The 20,957-nt window shown below is 45.9% G+C and overlaps 2 protein-coding genes across 3 annotated transcripts; both read right to left on the reverse strand.

The window, feature by feature from the left end:
* Positions 1-700: 700 nt before the first annotated feature.
* Positions 701-5,020, reverse strand: LOC121167301 (zinc finger and SCAN domain-containing protein 26-like). 2 transcript variants are annotated; one of them, XM_040996750.1, is made up of 3 exons: positions 4,576-5,020; positions 4,136-4,253; positions 701-1,676 (listed from the first exon to the last, which is right to left on the reverse strand). In XM_040996750.1, the coding sequence occupies exons 1-3, from the start codon at positions 4,990-4,992 to the stop codon at positions 778-780; spliced, it is 1,434 nt and encodes a 477-aa protein (XP_040852684.1). In that variant the 5' UTR covers positions 4,993-5,020; the 3' UTR covers positions 701-777. The 2 variants fall into 2 exon arrangements, with proteins under 2 accessions (XP_040852684.1, XP_040852683.1); XM_040996749.1 differs by having other exon boundaries at positions 4,573-5,020.
* An 11,617-nt stretch (positions 5,021-16,637) lies between these two features.
* LOC121167351 (NKAP-like protein) lies at positions 16,638-17,873 on the reverse strand. Its single transcript, XM_040996804.1, has one exon. The coding sequence runs from the start codon at positions 17,871-17,873 to the stop codon at positions 16,638-16,640; it is 1,236 nt and encodes a 411-aa protein (XP_040852738.1).
* Between the last annotated feature and the right edge of the window lie 3,084 nt (positions 17,874-20,957).

Raw genomic sequence — 20,957 nt, forward strand, 5'->3', positions numbered from 1 at the left:
AATTGTATCATCAGTATTAAAGAAAAAAAAGTCTAGGTTCTTTCACCAATTATGGAATAGTGCCAATAAAACAGCCTCTCTACTGGCACTGGAGTCACCAGGTAAGATAGTTGCTACTTGCATTAATTTAGGACAGTTCATTCAAAAGTCTCATGAAATTTCTTCCATAGTCTAAGTAAAACTTTGCTGTAACTTGAGTCAATGAGATAATGTGGCAGGGATGCAAAGGGATAGGAAATGGTAAAATAACATGACACTAACCCTGAGGACACACTCTGTAGTTGACCAGCAATTGTGTACAAAGGAAGGGGGAAGGCCAGCAGGAAGGAAGGGTGAAATCTGCAGAGTAAAATGTTCCCATTAACTTGTACCTTTGAGAGTGGAATCTTTCTAAATATCGCTAGGTCAATTTTATAGGAATCAGTTACTACAACATATGCAAAAATATTAACTTGCTCTTGTTACACATAAACCTATAAACGTATAATCTGCTGACTTGAAATCTCGGTCCCAAGTTTCTGTACTGTCTGGAAATACATACTCACGTGTTCATCATGTCAAAGCCTCTGAGAAGTTCTGTTTACAGAGGATGCTGTTTAACTTTGGTGCCACAGTGTCACCTCGAATGACATTACTGCTGTACAAAGCTGATGTCAAGGAAAACAGTGGAGGGGGACGTGGTCCCCAAGAATTCTCAGGGTTGGTCAGAGTAACTTTCCCTAAAATGCTGGTTGCCCATGTGTCTGCTCTGACGTTCCACTAGGACAGGACACCTCCTCAAGCCCGTTTGTGGTGGTACTTCTGATGTTGAAAAAGACCTGACTTCTGCTTGAAGGCCTGTCCACATTTGCTGCACTCATAGGGCTTCTCCTTATTGTGGATTCTTACATGCTGGGAGAGGTGTGAGTTTAGTCGGAAGGCTTTCTGGCATATGGTGCACTTGAAAGGTTTTTCTCCAGTGTGAATCCTATGGTGTCGAATGAGATCAGAGGTCAAACTGAAAGCTTTCCCACACTCGTTACACTGGTGGCTTTTGGCGTGACTGTGGGTTCTCTGATGGTGAGTGAGGAGCAGGGCCTGGCTGAAGGTTTTTCCGCACTCCTTGCACTCACAGGGCTCCTCCTGACTGTGAATTCTCTGGTGTCGGTTAAGGTGAGAGCTGCGCCGAAAGTTCTTTCCACAGTGGATACAGAGATAAGGCTTCTCTCCAGTATGGATTCTGAGATGTTCCAAAAGACCCGCGTTCTGGCTGAAGACATTTCCACACTCCTTGCACTGATAGGGTTTCTCACCAAGATGGATTTTCTGATGTCTGACAAGGTGAGAACTCCTCTGAAAAACTTTTCCACACTGCTGACACTGGTGACTTTTCTTTCCCGAAAGGATTTTCTGATGTCCACTAGGACTAGAACTCTGACAAACTTGAGACTCACACAGCTTTTCTCCCATGGGAGCACTCTCGTGTTCAGTCATATCCAAACGCTGCTGGGCGGACGCTTCCCCACATCCTGAGATCTGATGGTCGGCCTTCTCCTTAGGCTGGGCTTGTTGCCTTTCCAAGTTAGAGTCCTCATCACGAGCTTCAGTGGGCTTGGATGTTTTCCCAGAAGATTCAATTCTTCTACCAGAGTCTGTCACTATAATAAGTTCCCCATTGTCAATCATTGTCTCTGGACCTGAAACATTAAATATATACCACCAATGACTTACTTTCTGGTTCCTGAGGACAGGAATCTAAAATTAGGAGGGGTATATTTAAATCAAGCCGTGTGGTACAACATAAAAAATGTTGTGGTGGTTAGTATTTATGTTAATCATGATTGAAAGCTAAAAAGTAAAAGTGAACATGAAGGGAGTAGTAAGAAGGCTTTAGAGAAAGTCAAGTCACATACAGGGAGTGGGGAGATTAAGTAAGGCACTGTGTGTAAAAGCCCTCTGCAACAGAATGAAGAAGACAAAATGCAGGGAGGGAGGAAGCGAAATGGAAAGGAACAGATTTTTCCAGCACTAACATAATGCCATGTTTAAATAAGAGAGAGGGATGGAAACCAAAAAGAACTTAAACTTTGAATATAAAACAACATTTTTAATAACATAAGAAGGTAAAGGATACTTTAAAAATTATACTACATTGCATTACTTTTGGTATTTAAAGTACATTCCTATAATTAATTATATGCCATAAATTCATTTCTTTCTTCTTTCTTTTTATTTGCGCAGAGATGCGCTGTGCCTCACATTAATTTATTTCTGCAATGTTATTTAAGAAAAGAGGGGTTGCTTTTCTTTCATCAATTTTACACAGAAGGCTTCCAGAAGGAGAGAAACCTTAGAGGGAAGAGTAAATCATACATAACGGATGGCTTTACATACAAAATCAGCCACTAACTCAAGACAAGTTATTGAGTGTCTATTTTAAGCCAGGGATTACAGCAAGCTCAGGAAGCTAAACAAAGCCTCTGACCTCTTAATCTGGCAGGGAAATCAAACAAAGTAAACCATAAATTATGATAAAATGTGATCAGTTCTGTGACAGAAGAGATCTTTGACCTACAGCAGCAAAAGTTGGTTAAGACTTGGGACACTGAGACAAGGATAGACAAAGTGATATCTAAGATTGACCATAACCAATGAGCAGGAGTTAGGATGAATGAAGAAAACGTGTTCCAGTTAGAAGAAAGAAGGCAGGAGAGACTCAGAAGGAACAGCAAGGAGAAAATAGTAAATGGGAAGGGGCTCAGCATAGTGGGAACACTCAATGTGAGCAGGTGGGCACGGGGTGAGTAACTAATGAAATTGTCTAGAATTCAGAAATTTCCCAGGATGTAGAATCATCAATGGTAAAACCTCAAGAAAATTAGACTAAGTTGATGGTGTTGCTAGACATGAGACCGAGAGGGGAGCCTTCAGATGTGTTGGGATGTGCCATTACAGCCTTTCGTTCACGGGCACTGGGAGTCATGGCAAGTGCTGACTTGTTTCCTCTCTTTTCTTTTTTTATAATCAAAGTACTCAAATACTGAACAAGTTGAAAGAATAACAGAATAACAGCCCCCAGATCATGAAAAGAGAGTTTTAAGGAGGGGGGGAAGGCATTATTAAATCTGTTTTACTGATGCAGAATGAACAGGAGGTAAACTACTTTTATTGGAAATATCAAGATGACTCAAAGCCAAATAACAAAAAAGGGAAGCAAGGATTAGATTGGACTAAAAAAAAAATAATATACATATATCAGAAATATAGATGTTAGTTATAATATATATATACACCAGAAATTAGAGAGACGGATTTCAGCAACACAGTCCAATAGCAACCATCAAAAAAATCCAGGTATCATTCAGAAATGAAAGGCAGTGCAATTTATAATAACTTGAAGGGGATAAGAAAAGAATGAATGGTCCCAGCACGATGGCCTAGTGGCTAAAGTCCTCACCTTGAACACACCCGGCATCCCATATGGGCACCAGTTCTAATCCCAGCAGCTCCACTTCCCATCCAGCTCCCTGCTTGTGGCCTGGGAAAGCAGTTGAGGACGGCCCAAAGCCTTGGGACCCTGCACCCGTGTGGGAGACCTAGAGGAAGTTCCTGGCTCCTAGCTTTGGATCGGCGTAACACTAGCCATTGTGGTCACTTGGGGAGTCAATCATCAAACGGAAGATCTTCCCCTCTGTCTCTCCTCCTCTTTGTACATCTGACTTTGTAATAAAAATAAATAAATCTTTTTAAAAAAAGAAAAGAATGAATAATGAAATGCCTGAGTGGGATTATTCACCTTGGATGAGAAACTAGGATTACATTCTTTATTTACTCCAACATTTAGAAAAGAAAGAACGAGGTAACATTTCAGTTTCCCTTCTAGCTTTTCCTTGTGTTTCGTTCAACTAACATGTTTAGGGTAATGAAAATCTTTTATATCCTAATGGTATTGCAGACTGAACAGTCATAGTCATTTTATGCTTGTGAAAACTCACTGTCCTGTACACTTACAAAGAGTTCATTTTACTGTATGTAAGTTACACTTCCAAAAACACGATTCACAACAAGAGCAAGACACGGTGCTGAGTAGGGTCTCAAAGGAAACTGCACACTGCTCTACATCTCGCATGCAGAAAAGATACAATTCAACTCTTACCCTTCTCCTTCTTGGGCTTTGGAGCTTCACGCTCGGGCTGCACCTGCCACTCCTGTACTGAAGTTACAGGAGCTGCCTCCTCCGCAACTATTTTCTGTTTCTTTGTGTGGTCTGGAACCTAGGCACAATCAGGTACGTACAGGGATAATTAAACTGGTTATGAAACTGCTGTTCAGAAAAAAACATTTCAATCTTAGAAGAGGAAACAAAGAGACATTCCAGAGGGGCACAGGCAAGAGGGTGGGAATCTGGATGCAATGTCTTCCCAGTCCAAAGCAGGTAAGACTGAGTTAAGACCTACAGAGATGAACACGCATTCTAGAAAGACACTGGAGCAAAGCTTAGTGAGTTTCCTGTCACTGCTAAGCTCATGTCCACCTACCCAGTCAGAAGCTTAACTTTTGTCTCCCTGGAAAAAGAACACATCTGCCCCTTACCACCTGTCGTCCTGTTTTGCCACGTTCCAGTTGCAAATCCTCCAGCACAACAACCATGTCCTCCCCGCTCTCTGCCTGATGCTCCTGCACGTGGGCCTGCAGTTCCTTGGGTAGAATGGCCAGGAACTGCTCAAGCACCAGCAGCTCCAGGATCTGCTCCTTGCTGTGGGTCTCAGGCCGCAGCCACCGTCGGCAGAGCTCCCGGAGCCGGCTCAGCGCTTCCCGAGGTCCTGCAGTCTCTTCATAACGCAGCTGTCTGAATTGTCTGCACAACAGCTCTGGTTTGAGGCCTCTGCTATTTCCTTGTGGCTTGAATCCTTGTTCCTGGGTGGAGTTATGCTCCTCCCTCACTGCCTGAAGCCCCTCCTTCTTCAGGTTCAGAGGCACCAGGGACAGGGCACTCGCCAATGCTGTTGCCATTCTCAGCCTCAGTTTGCGTTCTGTTTGGGAGAACAGTCTTGTTTCTGTATCCTCAGGGTTCCTCCTAAAAACGTAAGGTCAAGAATCGGAGAACAGAAACAGCAACAACAGTGACCATGGCAAAAAGCCCCTCTTGGTTTTTCACATTCTCCACAGTCTCCTTTGGTTCTCTCTCCCTCTGAAACAATCATTCCTAAACACAGACACACAATAAGAAAACTCAGTTTTACTGATGATTCCCAGCTAACAAGGCAGGAAAGATGAATGTGAAAACTCATCATTTTGCAGTCCTTGAAATAAATGAGTCAAAGGCCATACGTGATTACTAACACCACTGAGTTAGAGAAGGGGAACAAAATTTTCTTTTTTTTTGAAAAGCAAAGTTATAAAGAAAGAAGGAGAGCCAGAGAGATCTTTCATCTGCTGGTTCATTGCCTAAATGGCCACAATGACCAGAGCTCACTAGTCTGAAGCCAGGAGCCAGGAGCTTCTTTTGGATCCTTCACATGGGTGCAGGGGCTCACTTACAATAGGCATAAACTCCTCAAAACAATTAATTTCATAAAAACAAAAGGAAGACGCGGGAAAGTTTCTATTCTAGATTTAAGAGACACCCAACACAAAGTGTGAAATCTGGGTCTTACATTTAAAAAAAAAGGAACAAGTATTTTTGAAGAATTTAGAAACATGCAAATGAATAATGTGAATGAGAGAAACAATCCACAGTGCAGCAGACTCAGTTAAGCCCAAAGCCTGATGTTTTCTATTCATTTTCAGGAATCTAGCTAGTCCCATTCATTAAATAACATACATCTGCTTTACACGGTAATCCACAGGTGACTGGTGTCCATGAGAGCATTTACAGAACCATTCTGCATGCTGCCTTTACAGAAAAAGGTTGCCAACTCCTGTTAGGCAATCTCCTCAGGTGGGACAATGGTGCTAGGTCATGAGAGAACACATTTATAACCTCATCAGATGCATGAAAAAAATTATTCTCAAGTGTATTGGGGAGGAGGGAAATGGGTAGAGGTGAAGAGAGTACATGAGGTATGGCTACCACAGGATGGTATGAATTGTTCTTACAACTTCTAAGATTTTAAATTCTCAAAACATTAAGAAAAAAAGAAATGTAACCACTTATACATTCATTAAAGCAGGGATCAAAATTAACTAAAAGAATGTAAAACTATTCATTAATTTCCCTGCTTAAGAAAAAAAAAAAAAAGGCCCAGCAGTGTTTAGCCTAGCCGCTAAAGTCCTCACCTTGAATGCGCTGGGATCCCAGATGGGCTCCGGTTTTAATCCCAGCAGCCCCACTTCCCATCCAGCTCCCTGCTAGTGGCCTGGGAAAGCAGTCGAGGACGGCCCAAAGCTTTGGGACCCTGCCCCCGCGTGGGAGACCCAGAAGAGGTTCCTGGTTCCCGGCTTCGAATCAGCATAGCATTAGCCGTTGTGGTTACTTGGGGAGTGAATCATCGGACGGAAGATTTTGCTGTCTATCTCTCCTCCTCTCTGTATATCTGACTTTGTAATAAAAATAAATACATCTTTTTTTAAAAAAAAAAAACAACCTTAATTAAATATGCATCTGCAGTTCAGAGGTTCAAGTGTCACATCAAGGTATGCCCAGGCGGCTGGCAGAGTGCAGAGCTACCTTTGCAGCACGTCACCGCCAACAGCAGGTGTAGGCCTGCTGAGTCTCAGTTCAGAACAGTGGTACATTCCGCCTACCAGGTAGCTCTATCTGGTAATGGTGAGAGAAGCCTCGTGAGAGGGCGAGAGATGCACAAGTATGCAGCATCCAGAGGACACGCAGGATGACTTCTATTTTTATGATTATTTTTAAATTTAAATTAAAAAAAATTTCAAAGATTTATTTTTATTTTTATTGGAAAGGCGGATATACAGAGAGGAGAGACAGAGAGGAAGATCTTCCATCCGATGATTCACTCCCCAAGTGAGCACAACGGCCGATACTATGCCGATCCGAAGCCAGGAGCCTCTTCTGGATCTCCCATGTGGGTCCAGGGTCCCAAAGCCTTGGACCGTCCTCGACTGCTTTCCCGGGCCACAGGCAGGGAGCTGGATGGGAAGCGGGGCTGCTGGGAGTAGTACCAGCGCCCAATTGGGATTCCGGGCGTGCAAGACGAGGACCTTAACCACTGCGCCACCGCACCGGGCCCCCAAACATTTTTTAATATTTATTTATTTTTATTAGAAAGGCAGATGAGATTTATGCAGAGAAGGAGAGACAGAGAGATTTTCCATCTGCTTATATACTGTCCAAGTGGCCACAACGGCCAGGACTGAGCTGATCTGAAGCTAGGAGCTAGGAGTTTCTTCCAGGTCTCCCATGTGGGTGCATCCCATCCAGCTCCCTGTTTATGGCCTAGGAATGCAGCAAAGGGTGGCCCAAGGACTTGGGACCCTGCAGGCTTACTTCTGTGAATATAGAGTGGTAAAAGTTTGTGGGCCTTGGAGAGACATGGGCTCTCCCAAACCTGTCATTTACAGGCTGTGCAACCCAAGGCAAATTACTGACTTCATAGACTCATTTGTAAAATAAAGATAACAGCTAATTCACAGAAGTTTTACAATAGATTAAATAATAGGTGTAAAAACAGAAGGAATTCATTAATTTGTAAGTACAATTTAAGAAAACAACATTCGGGCCTGGCGCAGTAGCCTAGTGGCTAAAGTCTGGTTCTAATCCTGGCAGTCCTGCTTCCCATCCAGCTCCCTGTTTGTGGCCTGGGAAAGCAGTCGAGGACGGCCCAAAGCCTTGGGACCCTGCAACCCTTGTGGGAGACCAGGAAGAGACTCCAGGCTCCTAGCTTCGAATCAGCTCAGCTCCAGCTGCCCGGGGATTTCATCAGCAGAGGAAACATCTTCCTCTCTGTCTCATCTGACTTTCCAATAAAAATTTTAAAATACATCTAAAAAACAAATAAATCTAAAAAACAAGACAGCACTCAAGAATGTGAAACGTTCTAAAAAAGTGGATTAATTGAAGACCCACTGTATTCCAAAGCATGGATACCATTAGCGATCTCTGTGGAGACAGTTTGTGAATGGGATGAGGGCAACAGCCAGGTTGACAGCAGAAAACCCGAGTGAGGAAAGATTACTCTCAAAGTAAGATGCCAAACAGAAGGAGAGAGGTGGGAAGAGATAAGATAAAGACCACAAGTTGAAGGGGTAGCCTAGGGAACTCTCCCCACAAGCTCGCCCTGCAGCTTTTACTCTCAGTGAAAATACTGCCAGCATTGATGCTGACATGTCTTCAGGGTCACCAAGAGATTACCGTGGAATGTGAGAGAGGAGAGAGACTGGACCTCCAAGTGTGCAAACTCTTTGAGCTCGCTCTCTCTACGGCTTGACTCTGTCAACAGTGAACTTCGTCAAACAGCATGGCTGTATGGCTTTTGTTTTGCTAACCACAGACTTGGTCGTGCAGCACCAACCTTGGGAAGCTTCCGTTCCAAGACTCCCAGTTCACATACTTCTTGTTCCACCTCAGGCTGCATAAATCTTCTGATGGCCTTCAGCAGATAATATGTCTGTGACTACAATGAACATCTTTAGGCCAGGGATCTTGAATGCCTGACTTGTATTTTCTTCTACCTGTCTCATAATGGATACTCTCTAGAAATTTCTCAACCCCAACACGTCTAAAATGAATCCAGTGAATTCTGCCACCATCTCTTGCACTGAGCACTTGAAACACTGGCAGTTAGCACTCTCGGTTTGAATTACTCTTGAGAGTAACTCATTAGACCTTCAACAAAAGAGCACCTTAAATTATTAGACACTTGTTTTCAAGTCAGTGAGTATGTTGGCAAGGAGGGTTGCAAGGAGGACCTCCAAATAAGTCTTGTTGTTAAATAGGAGTATTTAACACTCCACCGCTGATATTTCTGTCAGACCATTCTTAACAGAAGTGAAAAAGTACTGACGGTTAGCCAAAAAATAAACATGTGCTATTGTGATGATTAATTTTGTCTATGTTTCTATGACAGAGTTCTTGGATGAGATTAACATTCAGATTGGTAGACTGGAGACTGAGTAAAAAGCAGGCATCATCCGGTTGGGTGGTCTGAGTAAAATATAATAACGCTCTTCTACCTGGTTAAGACAGAATTCTTCCTGCTTAGTGACCTCAGAAGGAGGCATCAAGGTTTTTCATCGCTTCCAGACGCAAATTGGAACATCAGCGGTACCAGGGTCTTAACCTACCGGCCTTCGGCAGAGAACTAAACCCTAAGCTTTCCGGGGTTTCAGGTGTTCCGGCTTGCCCAGAGCTGAACTTGGGTCTCACGCATCACCAGCCTGCCCATTGAGCTTGCAGCTCTTGGACCGTGCCGCTAATCCCTATCTACGTGAGCCGTCTCCTGAGAAGCACCCTTCCTCCCGATTGTTTCTCCAACACGGCCAACAAACTCCGGCTTCAGGACCTTTGCCCTCGCTGTCACCTCCACCTGCTGAACTCACGCTCCAAAAGGCTACACGGATCTTTTTATCTGCTTTAAATTTCCACAAAGGTCGGCGAGCCCTAGTGCTACGTTTTAAGCTGCACGCAATAGAAGAAAAGCAGCAAAGGGCTGTACCGTTAACTACAGTCTCATCTGCATCAAAGGCCGCAGCATCGACTCCTCCCTCCTTGGACCCTGCCCTCACCACGCACGGCCACCAGGAACGCGCAGGCTTCTCTCCAGCCGCGGGGATGTAGCTGTTCCCCCGCGTTCCAGGTAGTGGCTCCACCGCAGCCCCGGACCCGCTCAGCACTCACCCAGCCACGGGCTGCAGCCGGAGACCCACGTTCTCCAACACCCAGCAGCGCTTCGCCGACCGTGCGCGCTCCCTCCCCGTCGCACTTTCGTTCCCGCTCTAGGAATGCGGGAGGACCTTGGCTCGATGGTGTGCTGTACCGACCTGCAGAGGGGGCTAAGGCGGGCCACGTTTGTCTGGGGAGGGCGTGGGCAATGCCAGCTTAGGCTGTGTTAATGCATTTTAAAATAGACATTTATTATATTCATGTGAAACTAAGCTAACTCCTTGAATGCTCTCACAAACAGCTGACATTTCTCTCACTTGGATGTCTCCCAATAAATAAAGTAGATCCTTCACATCCCTTCATAATTAAAGAAATGGAAAATATCAAATACTGGTAAAAACAAGTGCAAAGTATTTTAAAACTCAAATTGAACAAGGAACATGTATTTGGAATGGAGGTTTTAAGGTAAAACAAAATTAAGTCTGTCTACTACTGTACAAAGAATAATCAGTAACAGTATAAGAATGAAGTTTTACCGGAGAATATTTTAGCAGACATCACTTTATCAAAATAAGTTCTACAGAGCCCTTGCAAACGCCTACCTCACATATGGACGGCAGTTCATGTCCCATCCAGCTCCTGCTTGTGGCCTGGGAAAGCAGTGGAGGATGGCTCAGAGCCTTGGGACCCTGTACCCATGTGGAGATCCAGAAGAGGCTTCTGGCTCCTGGCTTCAGATCGGCTTAGCCATTTGGGGAATGAAGCAGCTCAGGGAAGGCCTTTCTCTCTCTTTTCTCTGTGGATCTGCCTTTCCAATAAAAATAAATACATATTTTAATGTAATTACCACAAATATTAAGAAGTTAAATATTTGTGTTAGCCTAACAAATCTTATCAATGCATTTTACCAGTTAGAAATTAATACTCTTTCTTGAAGTATCAACTTTTATCTGGCTTTATCTTTCTATTTCTTTTTTTTTTTTTAAGATTTATTTTTATTATTTTTTATTGGAAAGGCGGATATACAGAGAGGAAGATCTTCCATCCGATGATTCACTCCCCAAGTGAACCGCAACGGGTCGATACTATGCCGATCCGAAGCCAGGAGCCTCTTCCGGGTCTCCCACGCGGGTGCAGGGTCCCAAAGCCTTGGGCCGTCCTCAACTGCCTTCCCAGGCCACAGGCAGGGAGCTGGAAGGGAAGCGGGGCTGCCGGGATTAGGACCGGCACCCATATGGGATCCCGGGCGTGCAAGGCGAGGACTTAACCACTTGCGCCACCGCCCCGGGCCCTATCTTTCTATTTCTAAAGGAAAGCTTTTTCCCAAAAATTATACAGGCAATAAACTCTAAGTAAATTTAATTTTAAAAGGGAGTGAGGAGCTGTGCAGTGGTTTAATAGGTTAATGTTGGCACCTGCTGTGCCAACATCCCATATGTGTGCTAGTTTGTGTCCAAGCCACTGCATAGTTGACAGCCATGCATGCTTATGTGGGCCTCCAATTAGGGTGGGGAGGGCCAAAGTATGGAAAAAGGAGGGTGGGACAAATGTTTTAGTTTCTTCCTCTGTCTCCAGTGGGGAAGGGGAGGAAGCAACCCCTTGATATCACCTTACATCAGCACCTGGGGCTAGAGAGACAGTTATTAGATGATGGCTTGGAGACCCTGACATGGTAAAGAGTGTTCCAAGGGTGTTACTTGAATGGTTCTGATAGTTTTGAGATGTCAAGGCTTCTTTGCAAATCTTTCTGAACAAATCTTTCCATGGTCTATTGGTTGATCAAATTCACCTTAGTGCATCCACAGACCCTGGAACATGTTGCAAAGCTTATCTGAGAGTGTTGTCCGACCTGTTCTGTTTCCCATCCTCTGATGAGGCATTCAACATCCCCTGCTGGCCTAGACAAATTGTTACTCAGGTCTCCCACGTGCATCTAGGCATGCTGTCCAGTAGACAGGCATCAGCAACTGAGGAGGCTCAGTCCCGACAATGCACCCCACGATCAGACCACATATATTGTGATTCTCCCTGTGACTGGGGTTTGAGTCCAGTGGTCTAGCTGGGGATTCCCCCCAAGAAACCTCATCTGAAGTGACCTCAGACTTGACTCTTTTGTGGGTCAGCCAGTGTAGGTTTAGGTTTGGTCTGTCAGCTGCACCAACCAATGCAAATACCAGCAGATGCAGCTGCCTGGTCAGCTATGTCTCCAGACCCATCCCCTAAGCAAACTGATGGGTGCTGCAACCCAATCAGGCCCAGCCCAGTCCACCACAGTCCAGAGCCTCAAACACACCAACAGATACCATGATCTAGCTGGGGCAACCTGTAATAACCCCCACCAGGCGCATGCCCAGCCCCAATTTTTGTGTTGCACCAGCATGTACCACAGCCTACCCTAGTTGGTCCTGAATCCCATCTAGCTCTTGTGCACATCGATGGGAGCTGTGGCTCAGCACAGCAGAACCCACCTCCAGACCCAGCCCACACATATGCAAATGGATGCTACTACCTATACTAACCAGACCTGCCCTCAGCCCTGGATCTCATGCTCAATAGCAAGAGCTGCAGCACAGCAAGAGACTGCCCACAATTCCTCTTCCAGACCTGCTCCCAGCCCTGGATGTTGCATCTGCCAGGGATTACTGTGATCCAGGCTGACATGATTTGTACCTAATCCTGGTACTTGCCAGAGAGTGTTGTAATCTGGCACGGCTAACTCACACCCATTCTGGCTCTCATATGCACCAGAAACTACAGCAACCTAGGCTAGACTGTCCTGTCCTGACCTGCCCGTCCACAGACCCAGCTGTCATGCTCACTAATGCTAACAATGGTTCAGCGAGGAATCCCTGAAGTTCCCCAAGCAGGCCCTGTCCAGCCCCATGTCTTGTACATGCCAGCAGATACTGTAGCCTGGTCTGAGATGCCCTGTCCCCAGTCCTGACATTTTCCAAAAGATACAACAGCCTGGCTCAGCCCAGCCCATCCTCCATCCCAGCTCTTGCCATGGGATGCAGTAGCCTAACACAGTCTAGTCTACTCCCAGCCCTCATGTGAACTGACAGGTGATCTAATCCAACCCGTCCTGGCCTGCACGCTATCCTGGGTCTCACTTATGCGAGTGTGTGTTGTTTACTAACCCAGCCTGGCCCACCTCCCCTGATTTGCCTCACACATATGCCAACAGGTGTCACAGCCCAGCCTGTCCTGGACCACCCCCAGCCCCAGCTCTCATGTGGGAAGAGTTCCCCAAGTTCCCCTGTGTTGGCAGGTATTGTGGCCTAGCCTGATATGGCCAGTCCCCAGTCCTGGCACTCAATGGTGGGCACTGCAGCTTGGCCTGATTGGCCTACATATCAGCTGGGAGAAAACCACTATTGGGATAAAAGCAGCCAATAGTTAATGGGCCTGGCGCAGTAGTCTAATGGCTAAAGTCTTCACCTTTCATGCACTGGGATACCATATGGTTCATATCTCACTTGTTCCACTTCCCTACCAGCTCCCTACTTGTGTCCTGAGAAAGCAGTAGAGGATGGCCCAAAGCCTTGGGACCCTGCACCTACATGGGAGATCTGGAAGAAGTTCCTGGTTCCTGGCTTCAGATCAGCTCAGCTCTGGCTGTTATAGCCACTTGGGGTATGAACCAGTGGATGGAAGATCTTTCTGTCTCTGCTTCTCTGTAAACTTGAATTTCCAATAAATCTTTTAAAATACATATTTATTTTGTTTGAAAGAGATTTCTTATCTGCTGGCTCATTCCACAAATGCCCATGATGGCCAGGGGTAGATCTGGAAGAAGCAGAAAGTCAGAAACCCAACCCAGGTCTGTCACATGGGCAGCACCAAAAAAAGAACCTAAAAAGAAAACAAAGGGAAAAACATACCATGCAACGCTAATTCAAAAGGAAATTCTTATATCTGGTAAAGCATTATTCTTATATCTGGTAAAGTATTATTTCAAATAATTCCATAAAAAATAACATTATAAGAGAACATTGATGTCTTACCAAATTCATAAATATGATCAGCAAGAGTGATAATAGTTTGCTTTCTTGGACTAGTTTTCAGCACTGAATGAAACTCTGTGTGACTCTAGTGGTTTGTTCTGCTTAACTATTTGCTAGAATCACCTATATATATCTATTTTTTCATTTAATTGAAAGAGAAACAGAGACTAAGAGAGATCCTCCATCAACGGGTTAACTCGCCCTTCACCCCACGCACCAGTACAAGTTAGGATTGCATTAGGCTGAAGTGCAGCCAGGAGTTCAGAACTCAAATCAGGTCTCCTAAATGGGTGGAAGGAAACCAGGTGCTTGAGGCACCAGCTGGGCTCCCAGGGTGTGCAATAGTAGAAGCTGGAGTTGGAATCAAAGCCAGGAAACGAATCTAGGTAGAATGGAATGTGGACTTCCCAAGCCTCATACCAACTTACCATCTGCACCAGATGTGTGTTCTTAGCAGAATTAAGTATAAATTAATTTTAATCAAGGAATAAATTTAAGAAAAATTTTAATTAATTTTAATTAATCTTAAGAATAAAATGATTCTGAAATCTAAGCATAACCCAAAATGGGGGGGGGGGTGTTCTGTCACTCAAGAACCACACATTTCAAAGGAAAAGTTTTAACTTTATTGGCTTCCCTGAGACAAAAGTGATCTGAAATCAGATTCCAAATGTCAAAACCTCTTTTAAGACAAATCCACTGGCTAGACCCCTGTGGAACAGCAACAGAACTGTCACAGGCTTTTTTTTTTTTCTTGCTCTAGGAATTACATGTACTATATTTTATTTTGTTATATATTTTATTTTTCAGTGGGAGAAAGTCAACATTAATTTTTGCTTACTTAGAAATCACAATTTCTCAGATGGATCTTTTTCCAAACAAAGGTATCTTTTTAGCTTGTACCTTTTTCCCAACAAAGAAATCCTTTTAGGCTATATCAAACAGCACCCACAAGAACAAATCCAAAGGCAAATAACTGTGAAAAATACTTATATATAAAAATTATACATGTGTTGATGGAAGATACCACGAAGACGTATTTAAGAAATCGAGGAGTCAGTCCCTGTATATAGTGTGGTGTGGTTTGTTTCTAAACACACATTTGTAACACCATGGTCTTCACCACTGTTCCCATTCCCCAAGCTGGTGTGTTCCAGTGAGGTTAAGGTGGCTTTCTACATCACAATGTCCTGACAGATTCTAGAATGCCACTCTCTCACCCTCAGATCTGTGGGGATTACCGGCACAGTGTCTTGGACCTTGAAAAGAAGGTTATTCAAAAGTTTGGAAATAAAATCTCCAGATCTATGGAGGTATCAGTGAGCTACGACCATGGCCTCGTCCACAAATGGTACTCACTCTACAGTATTTCCTAGAACCGGTTCTGGCAGTCCATCGGTGCCAGTTGCAACTTCCTTTCATGAGCTCTACCAATCACTCCCTCTGTTTTCTTATTTTTTTTCTTCCTCTTGTTAGACAATGTGGCCCAAATCAACTCTTTGGAAGACTCATCTCTATTTAGGAATATATCCTATGTCCTTTTCCTTTAGGATATTGCTTCTGGTGGTCAGGATGAAGATTTTTTTTTTCTTCCAAGAAAATTTTGACTTTATGTAGTTTAAATAAAAACCCTCAAAACTATAACGGGTATTCGGATTGTCTATTCTCCTTACTCAATATTACCCTTATTTTCATTTATCTACCCATTCTGGTGCTGCAGGCCATTCTATTACTGGGGCAACAGCATACTTTTTGAGTAGCTTTGAAATCAACATAATTTTGGTCTGAACCTCTGGATTCTTATTTCTCTATTTAAAGGTAGACTAGGAAAAGTATAACCAAACTCAGGAGGTTTGGTGGTCATTTCTTTCCTTGTATGTCTTACTCATTTATTTATTTGATAGGCAGACAAAAATAATGAGAAACTATGAAAGAGCTCTCATCCTGGGGCAGCCTTGCAGTGCCACAGAGTACACTGTTGCTACAATGTAATCTTGCTTCCTGTTGAAACTCTCAGCCAACTAACTTTCAAATGATCCAGCAAATGGAAGATCTCTGTCACTCTCACCATTCAAATAAAAATTTAAGGGGAAAAAGTACAACCAGCTCCTGACCGCTGGTTTACTCCCCAAACTCTCCTGCCTGAGCTTGGCCAGGCCTAGGATCCAGGAACTCAATCTAGGTCTCACACGGATGTCAGGGACCAAATCATTTCAGTCATCACCAGCTGTCTCCAAAGAGAAACCTACTTGAGAAAGACAACCCATGGTGAAGGAAAGTGGAGAAAGAATCCAAATTCCTATTAAAGATATTTAGAAAATCTGTCCTCCCCCCAAAGACTTCTCAGTTATAAGCTAATAAATCTGCTTTTTGAAACTCAATCGGCTAATTACAACTAAACTCTTGTTCTTCCTGAGGTTCTTTCTGTCCTCGCTGCACGGGTGATTGGCAACATCAGACTATGAAGATATCCAAGAAACAACTGAGAATACAGGGGAGGAGGAAGCACTTCAGTTTAACACTGCTGTCCTCCACAACATAAATACTTGCCTATAAACACAACTAGGGATATGGAAGGCTCCAAAAAAGATATTTGTTTGGGGGAAAGGAATCTGGGACTGGGATTAAAGATTGACTTTTTACTAACTTTCCTCCTGTAATATTTGAATATCTTTAAAACCATGCACATATATTACTGTTAGAATAAACAGTGATATAATAAATAAATAAATAAATAAATAAATAAATAAATAAATAAATAAATAAATAAAATCCCCCAAAGCAGATTTTTTTTCCTGAGGGATCCATTAAACAAGAGATGGCATTATAAAGTCTTTCAATACAGTTTTGGCCTTGTAAAACTATTGCTTAAAGTCCTGCTGTGCATAAACCAAACCCTTGTCATCTTTCCCTTTAGTCTTTCTGTATACCATCTCCCGAAAGCTAGCTAGAATCTTGTTCTCTCTCTTCCGTCTCTCTTCTTGGTTGAAGGATGCAAGGGCTCTTTTCTCATCGGCACTGTAGATCTGGTTCTCTTTCCGCAGCCGCACGGCCTCCATTCGCCGATGCCTGCTACCACTCATGACATAACCTGAGCATTCAAACGAAGCAATCTCTTCGCTTGTTAATCCAATTTCACCTCTTCTCGGGATTCGCTTTCCTGCTTTCACATACTCAGCCATGGCCGCACCTTCGCCAGGAAGAAGAGCACGGCCATAATTCAAAGGTTTTTCATCCTGAGATGAATGGATTATAGGGGCTTCCGGACCTATTAAATCCAAGGTATTTACAATCTTGGAATGTGAAATCCAGATGTCTTCGGGCAACTCCTCCTCTGAATCTTTACCGCTTGAGTTACTGTATTCTTTTTTCAACCTCTTCTTTTTCTTGTTTTTCTTGACTTTCTGTTTTTTCTTCTGTTTCTTCTTGGCTTTTTTGGTTCTCTTTTTACCATCCGCAGCGCTGGAACTTTCGTCGGAGTCTAAATTACTGTCACTTGTACCAGAATAGTTTCTGTGTTTCCTTTTGGTCTCTTTCTTTCTTTTTTTCTTGTTTTTCGAGCGACTAGTCTTCTTCCTTCTTTCCTTACAGGTGGAGTCTGAACTGCTGCTCTTCTGCCTCTTCACCTGCTCTTCTTCGTCTGGGCTCTGTTCATCAGAATCCGGTTCAGGCGACTTGGGAGACAGACCCCACACCTCAGGGGCTCCCAGCTCCCCAATCCTCTCTCTCTCCTTCAGCCTCCTCTGCCGGAAGCGCTCCTCCTCCTCCTTCTCGAAGTCCTCGTCCCACTGCCGGTCGCCGGCCAAGTGGTGGTGACGGTGGTGCTGGTGGTACCTGCCCTGGCAGGCTGAAGACGAGAAGGCACAGCTGTGGAGCCCTGGGGGCCGTTCTCGAGAGTCGGAGCGGTTGAGGAGGGAAAGAGCGCCGGGACCCGCTTCTCCCCACCAAGGCCTGAGGCCCACACGACCCCGCCAGCTGCCGCCCCGAGGGGAACGTCCCGCCTGCTCGGCGGGCGGGCTCCCGGACGAGCTGCGACGCGACCGTCGCCGACAGCCCGGGCCGTCATCGGAGCAGTGAGACCGGAATACCGGGGCCATAACGCGAGATCCACCCGGCGACCTGCAGACGGTTGGGGAACGACGCCGAAGCTGGCCGCCTACGCACGCGCACTGGCCGCGCCGCGCTCCCCCGCGCGTCGTCCGCCGGCGGCGCCAGGCCCGGGTGGGCCCGCGCGTGGGCCCTGCTGCGTTGGATCGTGAAGCGTTTGGTGAGTTTGGGCTGCCGCTTCTCGTCTGAAGTGGGTGAAGAGATGTGGTCGCCCCTGTCACCCCTCAGCCCGAGCCTCGTGGGCTCCTGAGAGGAAAATTTCGCATGTGGGAGGCCCTCTGCTATTGAAACACGCCCTTCTTGACCTGTATTTTATCAAGTTGCTTTTCTTCTCCGGTTCGGCTCTTTGCCGTATTTCTCTTGATCTCTTGCTGGAGATCAGGTGCCAAGGCTCCTACTCTTCCCTCTGCTGCCACCCTGCCCCCTTAAAAAGCAAGTTGTGGCCGGCTCAATGGCTAATCCTCCCCGTTCAAGTGTCAGGATCCCTTATGGGCACCAGTTTGTGTTCCCACTGCTCCACTTCCCATGCCTTTATACAAATAAGTAGATCTTAAGAAAAAAAAAAAAAAGGAATTTGTCCACCATCTTTATGACAAAAATACATTTGAGGCAGTTGATGTCCCCCGATGGCCTAGATGAGCTGATGGTCAAGCCCCATGGGCATGCTGTCCACTGCACGGGAATCAGCAACTGAGGAGACCCAGTCCCGATTCATGCACCCTAAGATAAGGTCACCCATCCTGTGATTTTCCCAATGGCCATGGTCTGGGTCTAGCAATGTAGTCAGGAAGTCCCCCAAGAAATCTCACCTGAGGTGATATCTTGTTTGTGTCTTCCAATGCAAGGTCAGGTTCTGTCACCTGCACCAGTTAACATACATATTGATGGATGTAGCTGCCTGGTCAGTTCCACACCAGCTCCGTATCTCATGTAAATCAACAGGTGCTGCAGCCTGGCCCAGCCAGCCCTGCATGCACCTGGTCCTCACACATATCAGTGAGTACCATGGTCTGGTCCGGGTGATCCCCAATAACTCCCAGGAGGTGTGCCCTTAACCCAGTTTTTTGTGTGTGCATTAGCCCTCTCCAGTCCATATTTCATCCAGCTCTTATGCATACCAATGGGTGCTGTGGTTTAGCTCAGCCTGTCCCACTCCCATTCCTGGCCCTCACATCTGCTGACAGGTACTACCACCTTCTCCTGCCTGACCTGACTTCAACCCTGGTTCTGGTGCTCACCAGCCATAGATACAGCCTAGCAGGGGAGTGCCATAACTCCCCTACCAATCTGCGCCCAGCCTTGGATTTTGTGCCTGCCAGGGGGTATTTTGGTATAACCCTGTATGTCTCACCCCAGCACTTGCCAGCTGGCACTACAGCCTAGCCTGGCTGGTCCACATGTATTCTGACTCTCATGTGTGTCAGTGGATGCAGTAGTATGGCCCAGTCTGTCCTAGCCCCAGACCCAGCTCTCATATTCACCAGTGGAAACAGCAACCCAGCAAGGGAGTTTCTGAAGGTCCTTTACAAGACCTGCTCCTAACCCTGGATCATGCATGTTCCACTGGATGTTAGAACCCAGTCTGAGATGGCCCACCCTCAACCCTCAGTCCTAGCTCTCACCAGTGGATGCAAGAGTCTGGCTCTGACTGGCCTACCACTAGCCCTAGTGTGAACTGGTAGGAATTGCAATCCACCCCATCCTGGCTGGCACCCTCTCCTGGCTCTCACTAATGCTGGTGTGTACTGTGGACTAACCTTGCCCAGTCTACTCCCAGACCCAGGTCACACATGTAGCTCATCCTGGTCTAGCATGCAACTAACCCCAACTTTCAAGCTCACTAGTGGGAGCTGTACCTAGCATGAAAGTTCCCCAAGTTCCCTAAACAGGCCCACCCTAGCAACGGATCTCGCCTGTGCCAGTGGGTACTGCTGCCCAGACTGACATGGCTGGTCCCCAGTCCTGGCATTCACTGGTAGGTACTGTGACCTACCTTAACTGGTCTGTAACTGTTCCAGCTCTCACTGAAGGGTGCTAAAGCCTAGCCCAGCCTGTCCCACACACAAGAATCCAGCTCTCATGTGACCCTGTGGGTGCTATGGCCTAATATGACATGTTTCACCCCCATTATGGCTCTTTTTTTTTTAAGATTTATTCATTTTACTGGAAAGGCAGGTGTACAGAGAGGAGGAGAGACAGAGAGAAAGATCCTCTGTCCGATGATTCACTCCTCAAGTGAGCACAATGGCCAGTGCTGCGCTGATCCGAAGCCAGGAGCCAGGAACTTCTTTCCGGGTCTCCCACATGGGTGCAGGCTTTGGGCCGTCCTTGACTGCTTTCCCAGGTCACAAGCAGGGAGCTGGATGAGAAGTGGAGCTGCTGGGATTAGAACCAGCACCCATATGGGATCCCGGGTGCATTCAAGGTGAGGACCGTAACCATTATGCTATCCCCATTATGGCTTTTGTGAGTATGAGCAGGTAATGAAGCCTAGGCCAGTAGGTCTCCCCACAGACGCAGGCCACACACATGCTGACAGGTGCTGCAGTTTTGCATAGTCTGGCTCACCCACAGTTCCAGCTCTTGCATTCCCCAGTGGGAGCTGCAGCTCCTCATGGGAGTCCTCAGAGTTCACCTACAAGGTCTGTTCCCAACCTCAGTTCTTATGCATGCTGGCAGCTGCTTTGACCCAACCTGGCCTTGCCTACTTGCAGTCTAGGCTCTTGCTGGTGGGTGTTGCAACCTAGATGAGTCTGATGCAGCCCACTAAGGGAGTTGCCCAAGTTCCCCTACCAAGCCTGCTCCCAGTTCCACATCTCATGAATGCCAGGGGTCCTTGCATGTTCCAGCAGGTGCTATAGCCTGGCCCCACCTAGCCTTCTCCTAGCCCCAGCATCCGTGATTGTCAGTTAGGCTCCTGTCAGATGAATTCCGTGGCCCCACCTGGTTCAACTCATCACCACCCCCAGCTCTCCGTGCAAACTGACAGGTGCTGCAGACCTATAGAGGCAAGCCCACAATTCCGCTACAGAATCTGCCCCCCAGATCTGGTTCTCTTGTGTTCTGGTGGGTGC

This window comes from Ochotona curzoniae, unplaced genomic scaffold, assembly GCF_017591425.1.
Source record: "Ochotona curzoniae isolate NIBS_2020 unplaced genomic scaffold, NIBS_Ocur_1.0 patch361, whole genome shotgun sequence".
NCBI lineage: Eukaryota > Metazoa > Chordata > Mammalia > Lagomorpha > Ochotonidae > Ochotona > Ochotona curzoniae.

Coding starts and splice junctions, on each gene's coding strand:
- LOC121167301 (XM_040996749.1), bottom strand. CDS start 4,992: ATGGCAACAGCATTGGCGAGTGCCCTGTCCCTGGTGCCTCTGAACCTG. Junction 4,254..4,572: donor GCAAAACAGGACGACAGGTG/GTAAGGGGCAGA, acceptor GATTGTGCCTAG/GTTCCAGACCACACAAAGAA. Junction 1,677..4,135: donor AAAGCCCAAGAAGGAGAAGG/GTAAGAGTTGAA, acceptor TTAATGTTTCAG/GTCCAGAGACAATGATTGAC.
- LOC121167351 (XM_040996804.1), bottom strand. CDS start 17,873: ATGGCCCCGGTATTCCGGTCTCACTGCTCCGATGACGGCCCGGGCTGT.